The sequence below is a fragment of the Euprymna scolopes genome, chromosome 46 (genome assembly GCF_053919585.1).
Source record: "Euprymna scolopes isolate OS-2025 chromosome 46, ASM5391958v1, whole genome shotgun sequence".
NCBI lineage: Eukaryota > Metazoa > Mollusca > Cephalopoda > Sepiida > Sepiolidae > Euprymna > Euprymna scolopes.
The window spans coordinates 12,540,404-12,555,567 of record NC_136527.1 but is presented as its reverse complement, the minus strand read 5'-3'; the positions used below and the strand labels follow the sequence as shown (position 1 = coordinate 12,555,567).

Here is a 15,164-nt window from a genome sequence, read left to right as displayed (position 1 = left end):
CAGACTTAACAAGTTTTTGTTGAGAAATATGAAAAAAGAGCCACAAAAAGGGCGTTTTTAGCACTGAAAGTCTCCAGGGACACAACTAGAATTTTTCCGGGGTCACCCATACCGGATTTATATTAAGAACAATGAGCTCCACAAGTTTTAGATGGAACAGCAATTGGAGACTGGTTGACAGTGCAGGACCTATTAGGCTGGAGCAGAGGTTTTCAACCTTTTCTGTTGGAGCGGAACCCTATGGAAACATTGATGGAACCCCTACGCAATAATTTAGTTGTCTTATGCAATAAAAAAACAGCATTTAAATAATAAAATAAAATTTTAAAATAAAAACAAAAGCAAAATGAATAGTGGCAGGCCAAATTAATTTTTCAAACGTGACGACATTAATTATGTAAAAGTTAATATATTCTAACAACAAATTTTTTTTAAATATATGCATATAATAATATGTAATTATTTAAAACTTAGTATATCTTAACAATAATTTGCTTTCACCATGACTAATGTTTGCGCAAATTTTTTTTTAAATCCAAGGCATAGTTATTAAGAAAAGTGCGGACAAACGAACAGGAATTAATTACTAGGTCCAATCCCTCCTTTGTCGTGGGTTGGTTGGTTGGTTGTTTTACGGCATATCAACCCTTTTCGGGTTATTTAATGCCGAATCCAAAGATTTTGAAGAAAAATTTTTTAATAGAATATATTTGTTGCTTTCACGTCGATTTCTATTTAACCCATAGTTGGGACCCTAACAGGTACTACCACTCTGGGTCAGAGTGGACCTGGGAGCAATGGTAATTAAAGGGTGGCTCCACACTACCCAAAGCCCACAAGCTGGGGCCTCACCACTGGATATAGTTTAAGGTCATATCTAGGACCCCCATTGAGGGACTTTTACCCTCTGCAGGGGGGACAGTCGGCGTATTCTAATGCCCCACCGACAGGGCCCCTTTGTCGTGGGATCCCAATTTTTTTTTTTTTTAAAATAGTGAAATCGCTTGGATTATTTGGTCCTAATTTGAAAGCATTTAAAATTGGAAACGTCTTTCAACTTACGTGTAAAAAATCTTTGAGACTTTCATGCAAGGTTTTGGTTCCGCGGATATTTAGATCAAGTTCGTAGAACTTGGAAGGCGTCTTAGATTTACCACCACATTGGCTGCAGCTGGAAGAGAAGCAAACGAGAATTAAGGGAAAAAGAAATTTAGTTAAGAGGATTTATTTTACCAGCATATCAACTCGTTTAATGCTGAAGAATTTGTTATTTTTCCAGATTATGTTGGTATTGAAACTTAAGTAGAAATAAGTGAAGCATGCATGGTCCCTGTGAGTGTACAGTGAACGAGGCATAAACAAATTGACTAAGTTTAGCATTTGCCCCCCCCCCTCCTCCATTTAGCCCCAAAAGTCCCCAGGGGACGTCAAATCCTGATGAAAATGAACAAACAGTGCAGTTTTAGGCCTTAACATATGTAAATTGGAGTACTGCACCATGCAAGAAAAAGAAATGACTAAGTCCATCATTTGCCTCTTTCCCACCTCCATTTAGCTCAAAAAGTCTCCAAGGCCTTAACATATTCAAATTTGAGTTCAGCACCATGCAAAACTGCTAAATAGACATACACAGAAAATTTGGGACAAATATGGTAAAATAGTCCCAAAAATGGAGTGTTTTTATTAGCCCTAAAAAAAAAAAAAACGCTGGGGCACACCCAAGAGTTATCGCAAAGCATAGGTAAACAAAATTATATAGAAAATCCGTTCTATTATTTTTTTACTCATATCATGTTTAATGTTTGTGCGAAATTTCAAAAAATTCTAAGGCGTAATTATTGAGAAAAGTGCGGACAGACGAATGAACAAGGGTGAATTTACAGGTCCACCCGCCTTTTGTCGGGGGACCAATAATGTTTTTTGATGGGCACTGATCCACTGAGACTCATGACTTGAAAATATATGAACCATGAATATCAATTCCGGTTGCGAAACTCCTGCCCGCACAAAGTGTTCCTTTTAAAGAGGAGAGGGCTTAATTCTAATTATGGCAGTCGATACTACTCCTTTCCCCCCCTTATGCACCCGCCCCCTCCAAAAAATTAAATTATGAGAACAAAAATATATACGGAGGGAAAGAGATGAGGAAAAGACGGGAGAGTAAAAATGGGAACGGGGGGAAGTGACGGAGGGGGGAGAGTAATAAAAGATAAAGAAAAAATTCAAACATTCAACTTTTCCAACGTACCACGTAATATACGTATATTCACCAGAAAACTGTTCTTCGATCACATTCTTAATCTTTGGGTTATCACACTGCATTAACGTGTCTTCCAACAGAGACAGGAAAAGTTTGGAAAACTCCTGGGCATCCTGCAAACAAAGACGAGGAAATTAAAATGCATCAAAAAACATTTGGAATTCAAAAATCTATGATATCTATTTTCTTAACCATCTATCTTCTATAAATATAAAAGCGAAAATGTATGTATGTGTGTATGTATGTGTGTACGCTTTTTCTGTATGTCTACAAAAGGCTTTTTTCAGAGAAGCGGTCGGTCGGTTCACAACTTTTTAAAACTTTTTATATCACATATAAATCGTAATATCTCACAGTTAACAACGAAGCTCGCCTGTCTATTTAATTTGCTCGATTTCAGGAAGATAAATATTCAACATTTGTCGCTCACCGCATGTGGGTTAGTCTTTTTCCTATAACATCTTGGGGGACAAAAAAAAAAGCGTTCAGCAGTAAATGAAATCCCGCAGTGAAACTTGACCTCATTAACTCATTAAAACGGGCACCTGCTAAATCCAAATAATTAAATAAATTTAAACATGTTTCCGTTAGCATCTCGTGGTGGGGAAATGGTTAACGTCGCACTTTTCTTTTTTTTTCCCCCACTTTAATTTACAACTTTGCCTCAACGATTCGGGTTCGATCCTCATACTTACTTTTTTTTTTTTAAACCCGCTAACTCATCGATAGTTCACTAGCTCGAAAATAATAAACTTCTTTCTAAGATCATGTGTTTATGCAATCATTTTTTTCTACAGCGGAGATCCTAATAGTCATCTCTAAACGCATATACCATGTGGTAGATAAGGCAAGTGAAACTATGACGGTAGCGCTTGACATATCAAAGTTATTGACAAGATCTAGCATGAAGGTCTTCTCAGGAAAATTAATGAGTACGATACTGAACAAATATTTAATACAGGGTGTCCAAAAAGTCACTAAAAGATTTTGAACTTAAATAGATTCTTTATTTTTGATATCTTTCTGTAATTTTAACACAATCTAATGAAGACATTGGGAAATTCTTTTAAAAAAATGCAAAATTCAAATAATCTTTATTCATGAAAAATAATGTCTTTTGAATGTTGCCCAAATATTTAGCAAATATAGACAGTTGGGAATAAATCAAATCACAGGGCCATATTTTTTTTGAAGATCGTCTTATTAACAATGACAGCTACTTAGATATGTTGCAGAATTACTTTATTCCGCAACTTGAACAATTAAACTTGAAAGATGATACAGTGTTTCAACAAGATGGAGCTCCTTGTCACTTTGCTCGGCGTGTTAGACAGTTTCTAAATCAGGAATTTCCTAACAGATGGATCGGAAGGGGTGGACCATTTCATTGGCCTCCACGTTCACCAGATTTGACTCCATTAGATCTTTTTCATTGGAACATGTGAAAACAATTGTGTATGCAACCAAACCTAGTTCATTGGAAGATTTGAAAGCTAGAATAACTAATGTGATTTCAGGCATTACTATAAATCATTTGGCAAATGTTTTTCGTGAACTACAAAATCGTATTACCCTTTGTATTGCTAATGATGGATGGCATGTGGAAAGTTAAATAAAATTTCAATAAAAGCTTCAAAAATATAGATTTACTTCTTTCAAATCCATTTTACAGATTATTTCTATTGCAAATACAAATGAAGTTATAAATTTTTTAAAGTGCACACGGATTTATGGACACCCTGTATATATATAGGCTGTCCAAAAAGTCACTTAAAGAGTTTTCAACTTAAATAGATTCTTTATTTTTCATGATATCTTTCTGTAACTTTAACACAATCTGACTAAGACATTGAGAAATTTTTTAAGAAACACTACAAAATTCAGACAATCTTTATTAATGAAAAATAGTGCTTTAAATGTTGCCCATTTTCAGCTTCGAATATTAGTGCTCTTTCCAAAACATTATTCATGACAGATTGCAGAATTTCTGGATTGCGATTTAACTACCTTATTTCGTTCATGATATTTTCTTTCAATTCTTGCAGGGTTTACGGTTTGAGGTTTCGAGGTCTGTCAGCTTGCGGGACAAAATAAGGAAGTGAAATCGCAATCTATAGATTCTGCAATCTGTCATGAATAATGTTTTGGAAAGCGCACAAATATGCAGGTGACTTTTGTAAAAAAAAAAAAAAACACCAAACATAAAAAGAATCTCTACAATTATATGAATACAACTTTGTCTCTGTGTGTGAATTCATTCCTTATAGACTCCGAAACAGCTGAACAGATTTTCTTTAAAATTTACAGAACTTTAGTGTATAAGTCTGGAAGTGATCTTAGTTAAGTTTTGTCTCAGAATACCCCCGATAATCAAAATCATTTTTTAAATTTATCTATCATTGGTAAAGCTATTTTTTCTATGTCATCGCTTAGCAACAACAATAGAACAACGGGCCGTGAAAATTCTACTGTGGGTAAATTGATAGCTTTTTTTTTTTTTTTTTGCATGACGTGGTCTCTAGGTTCAAATTCTGCACGTAAGTTTAATTGTTTTTTTTTTTAACTGGAAAGAAGTTTATATAAAATAATTTTATAAAAGAAACCGTAGGTTCTCTACAGTGCAATTAAGATTGACATATTTTGGACTAAGTTACTACATGGAGGCATGTGAAGATTCCTCCCAGGCGATTTCACGGATTTCGATGACAATAAAAATATAGGAATGTGAAATATTCATTGATAATCATTCAATCCCGGGCAACGTCGAGTCACCCTGCTAGTAAAATATAAAACTTACTTGTTGCTGAGCAGTATTCAGTCCAAGATGCTTTATAAGGTTGCTTGGGTCGATATACCTAAATATAAAGAAAATAGATTTTTTTTGTTTAAAAAATAAAAAAAATAAAATTTAGGTTTTCAGTCTTCTTCAGATCTCTTCCCATTATTAAAAAAAAAAACATATCTAAATTAAGTATTCACAATGAAACAAAACTGTCATATTCTAAAAATCACATAAATTGATCAAGTAATTCAATTTTTAAATAAGAAAATCAAATTTTATGAGTAACCGTTATTTTGAAAAAAAAAAAAAAATCCAAAAGAAAACAAAGGGAGATAACTCAATTCAAACTATGTTGTAACTAGCCTGGGTGCCTGGCGTTGCCCAGGTGTTTAGAGGTGTGCGTTGAGCAGAAAAAAAAAAAAAAAAGTGACGTCTTTACTGTTGCGTCCATCGTCAAACCAGAAGTGGTAAAGGTTTAAATTACAATCGAAAAAAGGGGATTACTTTCGAAAACATCGGCGAAAAAAGCGACCCTTCCTTGTAGAAAAGTGACCTGTTGAGGGTGAAGGAATTAATATTTTAGCTAATTTTTCGATATTTGTCATCCAAAGGGTCAAGCTTCAAAGCGATACCGATCTTGTGAAAATCGGTCGCCTCTGTCGAAAGTTTTAGACATACATACATACATTTAAACAGACAGGTGAGATTTATATTATAGACTAGCGGGGGTATCCGGCATTTGGAGGTGTGTGTGCTGTTAAATAAAAGAGAAACCGGGTGGGGGGGGGGGGGTAAAAGTTGGTAGGATTGAACTCGAAGCCCTGAGGCGAAGTTTGAAAATAAAATCGGCCAGCCAGAATGAGTTACTGAAAGATGTTTGAATTTATTTAAGTAAGAACCAAATTGACAGGTGTGCGCACAGAAGTTGTCGAGCGTTACGACAACGACAACGTCAATGACCAGGTTTGTTTGTTATAAGCGAAGTAAAAAAAGAAAACGTTAAAACTTAAGCGGGCGGGGGGGTGGGGTAATCAAAACATCGAAAAAAAAAAAAACAACTAACGTAAGGCAAACAAAAAAAAGAAAACTGAAAAACGAACACGTGAAAAATGGCTTAAATAAGCCTGTTTCGATATTAAAATTTAAAAAATCGGTGGGTACCCGGGTGTTTTTGGGTGTGTGGTCGGTGGTGGATAAGCAAAGTAAAAAAAAAAAAACAGAAAAACGAACGTTACGTGAAAAATTACTTAAATAACACTGATTCAATATTTAAATTTAGAAAAATAAAAAAAAAATAAAAAAGACATCTCACACCACGATTCGAACCCAAAACATTTAGATAATGAACCAACGCGCTAATCAACTGACCAAACGCGACGTACATGAAATTTGTTCAGTTTTTCAACTATTTAAAGTAAATCAGGTCATGACGTCATCTGGCACATGCGTAGAACCGGTCGTCGTCACAAGAAGACCGTTTTTGTTGAAACCCCACGGAAACACAAGCACATATACAAACATACATACATACATACATTTTCACTTTTATATTTATAGATGCCTACAAATTCTTGTTAATCACTTAAAATTAAAAAACTTCATCAATTTACATAATTTTGGAATATATTTTCATTCCATCATGGATATCATACATTCAAGCTTTCGTACAGATTTTCAATGCAAGGATTTTTCAACATTTTTTTCCAGACAAAATTCAAATTTTCAAAACAAAATTTGGGGTTTGATTTCCAATCCACCGCGATTCACAAAAGTGGTAAAAAAAAAAAAAAAAAAAAAAAAAATCAAATATACAACAAATAAATGTTACCATAAGCAATAAAAGCTACTTTGCTATCTACCTGCATCATTAGTTACAATTGTTTCAAGACTATTCGGACAAATTCAAACATTATGTCGTTTGAAAATTTTCACAAGAACGACCTTTCTTCAGACTTATTGAATAAAAAACACTTTAACAATAAAACATTATGGAAACCATTTCCCTTATAAGGAAAAGAAAACAAGCAAAAATATTTTACCTATATCGCATCTTTGCAAAGTATTTTTTAAAGATTTATATATTTACCTATTTTCGTATCTCCATAAAAAATAATTTCAAACAAAATATTATACAATGTAACCACTAATTACCTATGGCCATTTAATGTTTTATTAATACTATTCATTGATTTTTTAAATTAAATTTCTTTATTTCTTTATTAAATTTGAATTATTTTTTAATCCAGACTTATCAACTAAATTACATTGTTGCGATTCTATGTTAGTTTCGTATTTTCATGAAAAGTGTTCGACTGAGCTTCAATCTATGGTCCCCCCCTCGCCAAACTTACTAGCTGAAAACATTATCAATAATTTTCCCCACTCTTTATCTGTGCCTAAACCTAAACATAGATTCCATGATAAAAGCTTCTTTCTTAGAACTGCACGCCTGTGGAATTGTCTTCCGTTTTCCTGCTTTCCAGCTGACTATAATATGGTTGTCTTCAAGTCCAATGTGAACAAGTTTCTGATGAGCTGTTCCACTTAAGTTAACAAATTTACCGAACTTCCATTACTATTGATTACTACATTGTCCTTTTGACTACTCTACACTCTTTAACTCTTATCCTTGAGTGGCAAATCGGCCTTGATAAGTGGTGACGCCTATATATAAAAAAAAAAAAATCTGGACTTTGCTTAGTTTATTTACAAAAATATCGGCTAACCTATTTATGTGATTTAAGAAAAGGTTTTGTTTAAAACTTATTCAATAAGAAAAGGAAATTTTACATTACTTTATACTTAGTTCATTGCCCGGGTGAGGTGTGTGTGCTTTTGAAAACAAAAATCGTTGGCCGGGTGTTTGTTTAAAAAAAAAAAAAAAAAAAAAAAAAAAAAACCAAGCCTTGACGCGCAGTTGGAAAATAATAAAGTGTGAACAAAAAACATGTGACGTTTAATGGCAGGTGCCCGTTTTTGACGACTTAATAACGTCAACTTTGAGTGCGGGACAGTGTTTTATTTACCGCAAGTCTGTTCGCTTCTTTTTTTTTTATACGAAAAAGCTTAATGCACATGCGGCGATCGAAAAATGTTGAATATTTATGTTTTGAAAATCGGGCAAATTAGATAGATAGGCGACCCCCATTGTTAACTTGTAGATATTATCATTTAGGCGTGATATAAAAAGTTTTAAGAAGAAGTGAGTCGACCGATCACTTCTCGGGAAAAAAGCCTTTCTCGGACATACACAAAAAGCGAACATACATACACACACACATTTTCACTTTTATATATATAGATATTTAAAAAATATTGAAATGGTATTTGTATTAATACTTAAAAAATAATTTAATAGTATTTATTTCGATTTTATTTTTAATATTTGAAAACAAATCTTTACTGGACATAAACAAGTACAATTTTCAAGGCCTTTGAAGACATTTTTAAGAAACTCTGCATACTTCCAAGGATTTTTTTCAAGGTAATAATAGAAATAAGGCCTGTTCAAAGCAAAAGTAAAAATTCAAGAACTTCACATCGTACAACTTTTTATTTTATTTATTTATTTTTTTTTAATGAAGGGGGATTCTGGACAAGAACCAATTTTTTTGTCGATTATTAAACGTCACGCCATCTTTTATTTTTGATTGACTACATTAAATTTGAATGCTTTACACTTCCGGTCGCATCATGGAGTAGCAGTAAGACATTAGATTTTCTTTCACTTTTTTTTCCGCCTTCGCGTTACGGGTTCAAGCCTACCTGCCTACTACCACTTTTTTTTTTAGCTCAACACTCACCTCCAAACATCTGGGCAATGTCAGGCATCCAGGCAAGTCTATCTATATATATAAAAGCGAAAATGTGTGCATGTATGTATGTTCGCTTTTTATGTATGTCTGCAGAAGGCTTTTTTCGTCGGCCTTCTCGCTCGGCTTGCTTCTTCTTAAAACTTTTTATATCACGTCTAAATGATAATATCTACGACTTAAGAACGGGGTCATGTGTGTATTTAATTTGCCCGACTTTCACGGGCTATTTTTTCCAGATATTTCGACCGTCACGTTTTTCTTTCGCTTTTCAGTATAAAACAAGTGAAAACTGGCTTGCAAAACAGGGTTGTTTTGATTCCCCCCCCCAACTGCTTTATATTTTACAATAATACTTCTCATAGGTATATAGAATACTGAAATGAAGTTTAACTTGGCAGTTGTTTATTGGCATAAGTTTTCGCTTTGATCTGAGGTAACATTATGCCTTCATCGCTGTTAACTTCCCTATCTTTGGTTTTTATGGTTGTTTTTTTCTTTTTTGGTGACAACTACTTTATCCATCTATTTTATTGTTAAATTTTATTTTATTCCTCACTTTTTTATCCCTTTCTTTGTTTCTCGTTTTGAAATAATTTGTTTATTTAAAAGATATATGTCCATATGGTTGAATTAACAACCAGTGAATAAATATACAAGCCTAGTTATGATTTAAATGAAGGTGGTATACTGCAAGCTATATTTTCCAATCTACAGCATTGTCTGAAATAATTACAGCAACAAAGGTTTTCATATTTATATATAAACTAGCATGGGTGCCCAGCGTTGCCCCGGTATTTGGAGGTGTATGTTGAGCAAAAAAAAAAAAAAAAGTAGTCAATTTTTTTTAACTTTGACCTCTATTATGACCCCTTAAAATATATTGTTTTGGGCTCAAATCAAGTTATTAAGTTAGATCCATGTCCAAGGAACCTATATCTAAAATTTCAAGTGTTTAGACCCAAAATTGTCAGAGAAGTTTTGCAGAGTTCTCAAAGGTTAAATCGTTGAACTTTGACGCCTTAATCGCCAAATTTCTGGCCGAAAACTGATCACGTCGATTTTCCCAAATCTCACTACCCTGTATATCAAATTTCGAGTTTGTAGACTAAAAATTGACAAATTTATTGCGTAGGGAAATATACACAGACAGACATACAGACACGTTCACTTTTATATATAGATTTAATTTTGATGGTTGTCTTTCTTTCAGTTAGGTTGTTTAGCTTCTATACTAGAGCATGAATATATTTTATAGGTTTTCCAGGCCATATCCATGCAAACAGGTACATAATAGGATATATTTGTCTATATTCATGAAGTATCCCATTCCCAAAACCTTCTAGTTTTCTTCTTTTTTTTTTTTTGGTGTTTTTTAAGTAGTTTTAAATGTTTTTTATTTCATCTCAAATATCTATAAGGCAACCATTCGCCCATGTATGGAGTACTGTTGTCACATCTGGGCTGGTGCATCTGCTGCTTGTCTCTCGCTCCTGGACAGGGTTTAAAAGAGAGTCGCCAACCTGATAGATCCTAAACTGTCATCTAGGCTTCAGCCTCTGTCCCATCAACGAGATGTTGCATCCCTCTGCCTGTTCTACAAATACTTTAATGGTGAATGCTCTGACGAACTGCAAACACTTGTACCTCCCCGACGTAACTACCCCCGACAAACCCGACAAGCTACTAAGTCTCATCCCTTTACAGTAGAGATCCCTAGGTGCAAGAAAGCCTTTTACTCCAATAGTTTCTTCCCCAGAACTGCGGGCCTTTGGAACTCCCTTCCGGGATTCTGCTTTCCCAACTGCAATGATATGCAGAAGTTCAAGTGTAATGTTAACAAACATCTTTCTACTCATCTCCCTTCATAATGACCCCGCAAATTAAGTCCCTAATAGTAGCCCCTTGCTTCAAAGTGGCACTGTGCCTTGTTTGGGGTGAAAATTGAATTTTAAAAAAAAAAAAAATATTTAGCCTCGTTTACAACTTTTGATTTCCAACCAAGATGGCTGCCATCTTTTCCATTTTTTTTTTGTTTTTTTTTTTTGGTCTCCCCTCCCCTCCCCCCAGCCAGACTAATTTTCAATTATCACATTGTTTTTTGGAGGGAGGATGCCACTGATTTATATGGTTCGTTACAGAGATAGGTTTTCCAGGCCATATCCATGCAAGCAGGTACATAATAGCATATATTCCATTCCAAATATCCCATTCACAAACGCTCTAGTTTTTTTTTCTTTCTTTGGTGTTTTTTATGTAGTTTTAAATGTTTTTGTTTTTTATTTCATCTCAAATATTAAGCCCAATTTACAACTTTTGATTTCCAACCAAGATGGCTGCCATCTTTTCCATTTGTTTTTTTTTTCATTTTTTCCCCCCAGCCAGCTAAATTTTCAATTATCACATTTTTCTTTAGAGGGGGGATGCCACTGATTTATCTGGTTCGTTACAGAGATAGGTTTTCCAGGCCATATCCATCCAAACAGGGACATAATAGCATATATTTGTCTATATTCATATCTTCTGGAGCGGCAGAAGGATCCACTATTTATTATTTTAAGTTGGCGGTTGTTTATTGGCTTAAGTTTTCACTTTGATCTGAAGTAATATTATATCCTCATCGCTGTAACTTCCCTATTTTTGGTTTTTATGGTTGTTTTTTCTTTTCTTGTAGCGACTTTATTATCCATCTATTTTATGATAATCTCTATTTATTTTATTCCTCGCTTTTTTTATCCGGTCATTTGTTTCTTGTTTACAAATTTTTTTTTTTTTTTTTCCCCCAGCCAGACAAATTTTCAATTATCACATTTTTTTTTAGAGGGGGGATGCCACTGATTTATCTGGTTCATTGCAGAGATAGGTTTTCCAGGCCATATCCATCCAAACAGGGACATAATAGCATATATTTGTCTATATTCATGAAGTATCCCATTCCAAAAGCCCTCTAATTAGAGTACTTAGTTATCGTTTGGGATCAATTATGTGGTTGGTTGCTTTATATTTTACAATAATACTTCTCATAGGTATATATCAACATTCCAATTCCAAGCATGGTAGACCTTTAGATTTTTTTAGTTAATCCTTTTCGGGTGTTTAATTATTACGTATGCAAAGTGCACTCACTTTTATCCAGTTGGTGATATATTGTGTCTCTTCATTTAGTATTAATCGGTAGCGCTTGAGATGGTGTTCAGGGGGTATTTATTTATTTTATTCCTCGCTTTTTTTTATCTGGTCATTTGTTTCTTGTTTGCAAATTATTTATTTATAAAATATATGTCCATATGGTTAAATTAAAGTGAATAGATATACAAGCTTATTTTTATGATTAAAATAAAGGTAGTATACAGGGAGATATTTTCCACTCTACTGCAATGTCTGAAGTAATTACAGCGGCAAAGATTTTCATATCTATATATAAACTTAATTTCGATGGTTGTCATTCTTTCATTTGGATTGTTTATCTTTTCTGTAATACTAGAATATATATATATTTGGTAGAGTTCTCAAAGGTCAAATTGTTGAACTTTGACCCCTTAACGGCCAAATTTCTGGCCGAAAACCGATCCCAAAGATTTTCCCAAATCTCAGTACCCTATATATCAAATTTTTTACACTGGAAGAAGTTCTTACTCCTATGGAATTCACTGTTTGTTGCCAGGTTGTAAATCTACCCTCGAGAGAAGGGTAGACCGTGCCAGTTTCTCAACCTGGTATTTTACCTCGAGCTACATACAGCGCCGCCTTCCCAAATGGTCACCCATCTGGTAATGGCCAGGCTCAACGTTGCTTAACTTCAGTGATCTGGGGAGAACCGGCGTGTCAACGTGATTGTGCTGTATAACATTAATAATCAATAACTACACCCACCGAAAAGCTTCAAAGTAAATAAATGCAACCTCCGACCTTCTATATAGCAAATTTTTTTTTTTTTTTTTTTACACAGTGGTCACCACTTATCAAGGCCCAGAAGCCACTCGGGGATAAGGGTTATTGCAAGTACATTACGTTAGTGTGGAGATTTGATGAAGTGTTTACTTAAGGGGGCGGTTCATTAGGAATTTGTTAACGTTGGACTTGAACACATCCAAGTTGTAGTCAGGTGGGAAGCAGGCAGACGGAACATTATCTATTATTTATAATTAACGGTTCTCATATCATTTTAAATTCTATACTAGGTCTACTTAGTAATTGATTGTCGCCCAGCATATGTGTTGGGCAACAATTTCCATTTGAAATTCTGTCCAAATCCCCAAGTTCGACACGATACACCAAGAAGGTCGGAGGTTACATTGACCGGAACATGAACATTACACTCAAGATGAGAACAGTAGTCCGATGAATCCAAATAATACAAATAACCAATCCTCACCTCAAAAATTCGGAAACGTCATTTTTTTTTTTAACATCAACTATATATACTATCCTTCAAAGTTCACTGCAAAACTACACACAAAAACGATTACATACATTTCTATTCACACCATAATAATAAAATAAAAACAGGGATGATAATTGGATTCTTCTTACGCGCTTTCAGAATTTGCAGTCCTGAATATCTGGACGAAGAATTCAAATACCTCACAAACATTTTGAAAAAAAAATCATACACACCAGACCTTTCCCTCATAAACAGTCATCTTCTTTTACCTACACACACCAATAATACAATAATCTGTAACTGCGTTTCATAGTTTCAAAATTACATTAACGACTATATGACGTCACTAAAATTTCCTTCTCTTTAACAGCGCCAGCCCTCCCCCCCCTCCTTTTTGAATTTCCAACATCTTTTTCCGTTTCTCTGAAATAGAACTGCGTCACACTGTGCATGTGAAACATTTTCAAATATTATGTACTAGTATTTTTTGTTTCTTAATCTCATTCATCCAGAGGAAGTCTCGAAATATAGATGAAACGTTGATGAACACATAATACGGTTTGTTCCATTTTATTTTCTCTCTCTCTCTATATATATATATATATATCTATATATATATATATATAGATATATATATATATATATATAGAGAGAGAGAGAGAGAGAGAGATAGATATATATATAATTAAACTAATTCAGAAGCATAAAGTCGTTTCAGTTTTTAATTTTTAAACTTATACAGAAAATGAAACATTTGGTTCTGGTCAAGCTGCTTCTCCCACATTATTAAAAAACAAAATTAAAGAAAAATCTGTATGATGTATGCACCTGTGATGAAATGAAAATATCATATTCCAAAAATCACTTATATTGATCAAGTAGTTTTAGTTTTATATTTGGGGGCATGTCTAGCAGGGAACTATGAATTGGTAATTAGCGAGATGTTTGTTATCTTTACAGTTAAACTTCTTGAAGGTTAGTACACTTGTTGTGTGTGTATATGGCTACAGTAAATAGGCAGTGATTGAGGCTGAAGGCGGCTACATTAAATAGATGTCAGCTCTACTACATAATCAAGTTATATGAATTCTCCCACATTATTAAAAAACAAAATTGAAGAAAAATCTGTATGATGTATGCACCTGTGATGAAATGAAAATATCATATTCCAAAAAACTATATTATCATCTTCCAAAAATCACTTATACTGATCAAGTAGTTTTAGTTTTATAAATAAAATCCTTTTTAAACAAATAATGGCAATAGGCATCGCAACATAAATCTCACAAGTTTGAATTATTGAGTTATCGCCTTTTTTTTAAGATTGTTTTTAAAATGGCAGACAAAATGGATATTATTCGGTTACTCACAGGGCTACGTTGTGCGTGTATATGAATATGTTCTATAACGATGTACATCTTGAATAGTGAAAGAATATGCTGTTGTCCTAGCCCTATTGATCATATGTCGAAAACATCACCAACATGACCTCTCACAACACCAAAGCCAGCTTGATCCCCGGCATCCATTGTTTGTGGAAAAAGCATACTCCCATTTCCGAACCCGTATCAAGGCAGTGATTGAGGCTGAAGGCGGCTACATTAAATAGATGTCAGCTCTACTACATAATCAAGTTACCTGAATTGATTTTTAAAAATGTTAGAATATAGCTGTATTGCTGTTTTTTTTTAGGGCGACAAACTTATCGTTCCACCCTGTAATAATAATATTTTTAAAAAAGTTCTAATATAGTTTCCCTCCCCCCCAAATGTTACGTTATGTATATGAATATGTTCTATATCGACGTACACGTTGAATAGTTGGGTTTTATATTTCATCTGTATATTCATGTACGTGTAAATGCGTGTATGTACATACGTCGTATCATTTAGTTGATCGTCTAGTGTGTATATTTTAACATTTATG

General features: G+C 34.0%; 1 protein-coding gene across 2 annotated transcripts in view; it reads right to left on the bottom strand.

Annotated features, from left to right (window-relative positions):
- LOC145271211 (ubiquitin carboxyl-terminal hydrolase 48-like) overlaps positions 1–15,164 on the bottom strand; it is a 203,116-nt gene that overhangs the window by 132,275 nt on the left and 55,677 nt on the right. For both annotated transcript variants that reach the window (XM_080126775.1, XM_080126774.1), the window contains exons 7-9: positions 5,058–5,115; positions 2,249–2,373; positions 1,063–1,171 (exon numbers count right to left, since the gene is read on the bottom strand). In XM_080126775.1, coding sequence (XP_079982901.1) covers positions 1,063–1,171; positions 2,249–2,373; positions 5,058–5,115 — 292 coding nt within the window. The remainder of the gene's footprint in view (positions 1–1,062; positions 1,172–2,248; positions 2,374–5,057; positions 5,116–15,164) is intronic.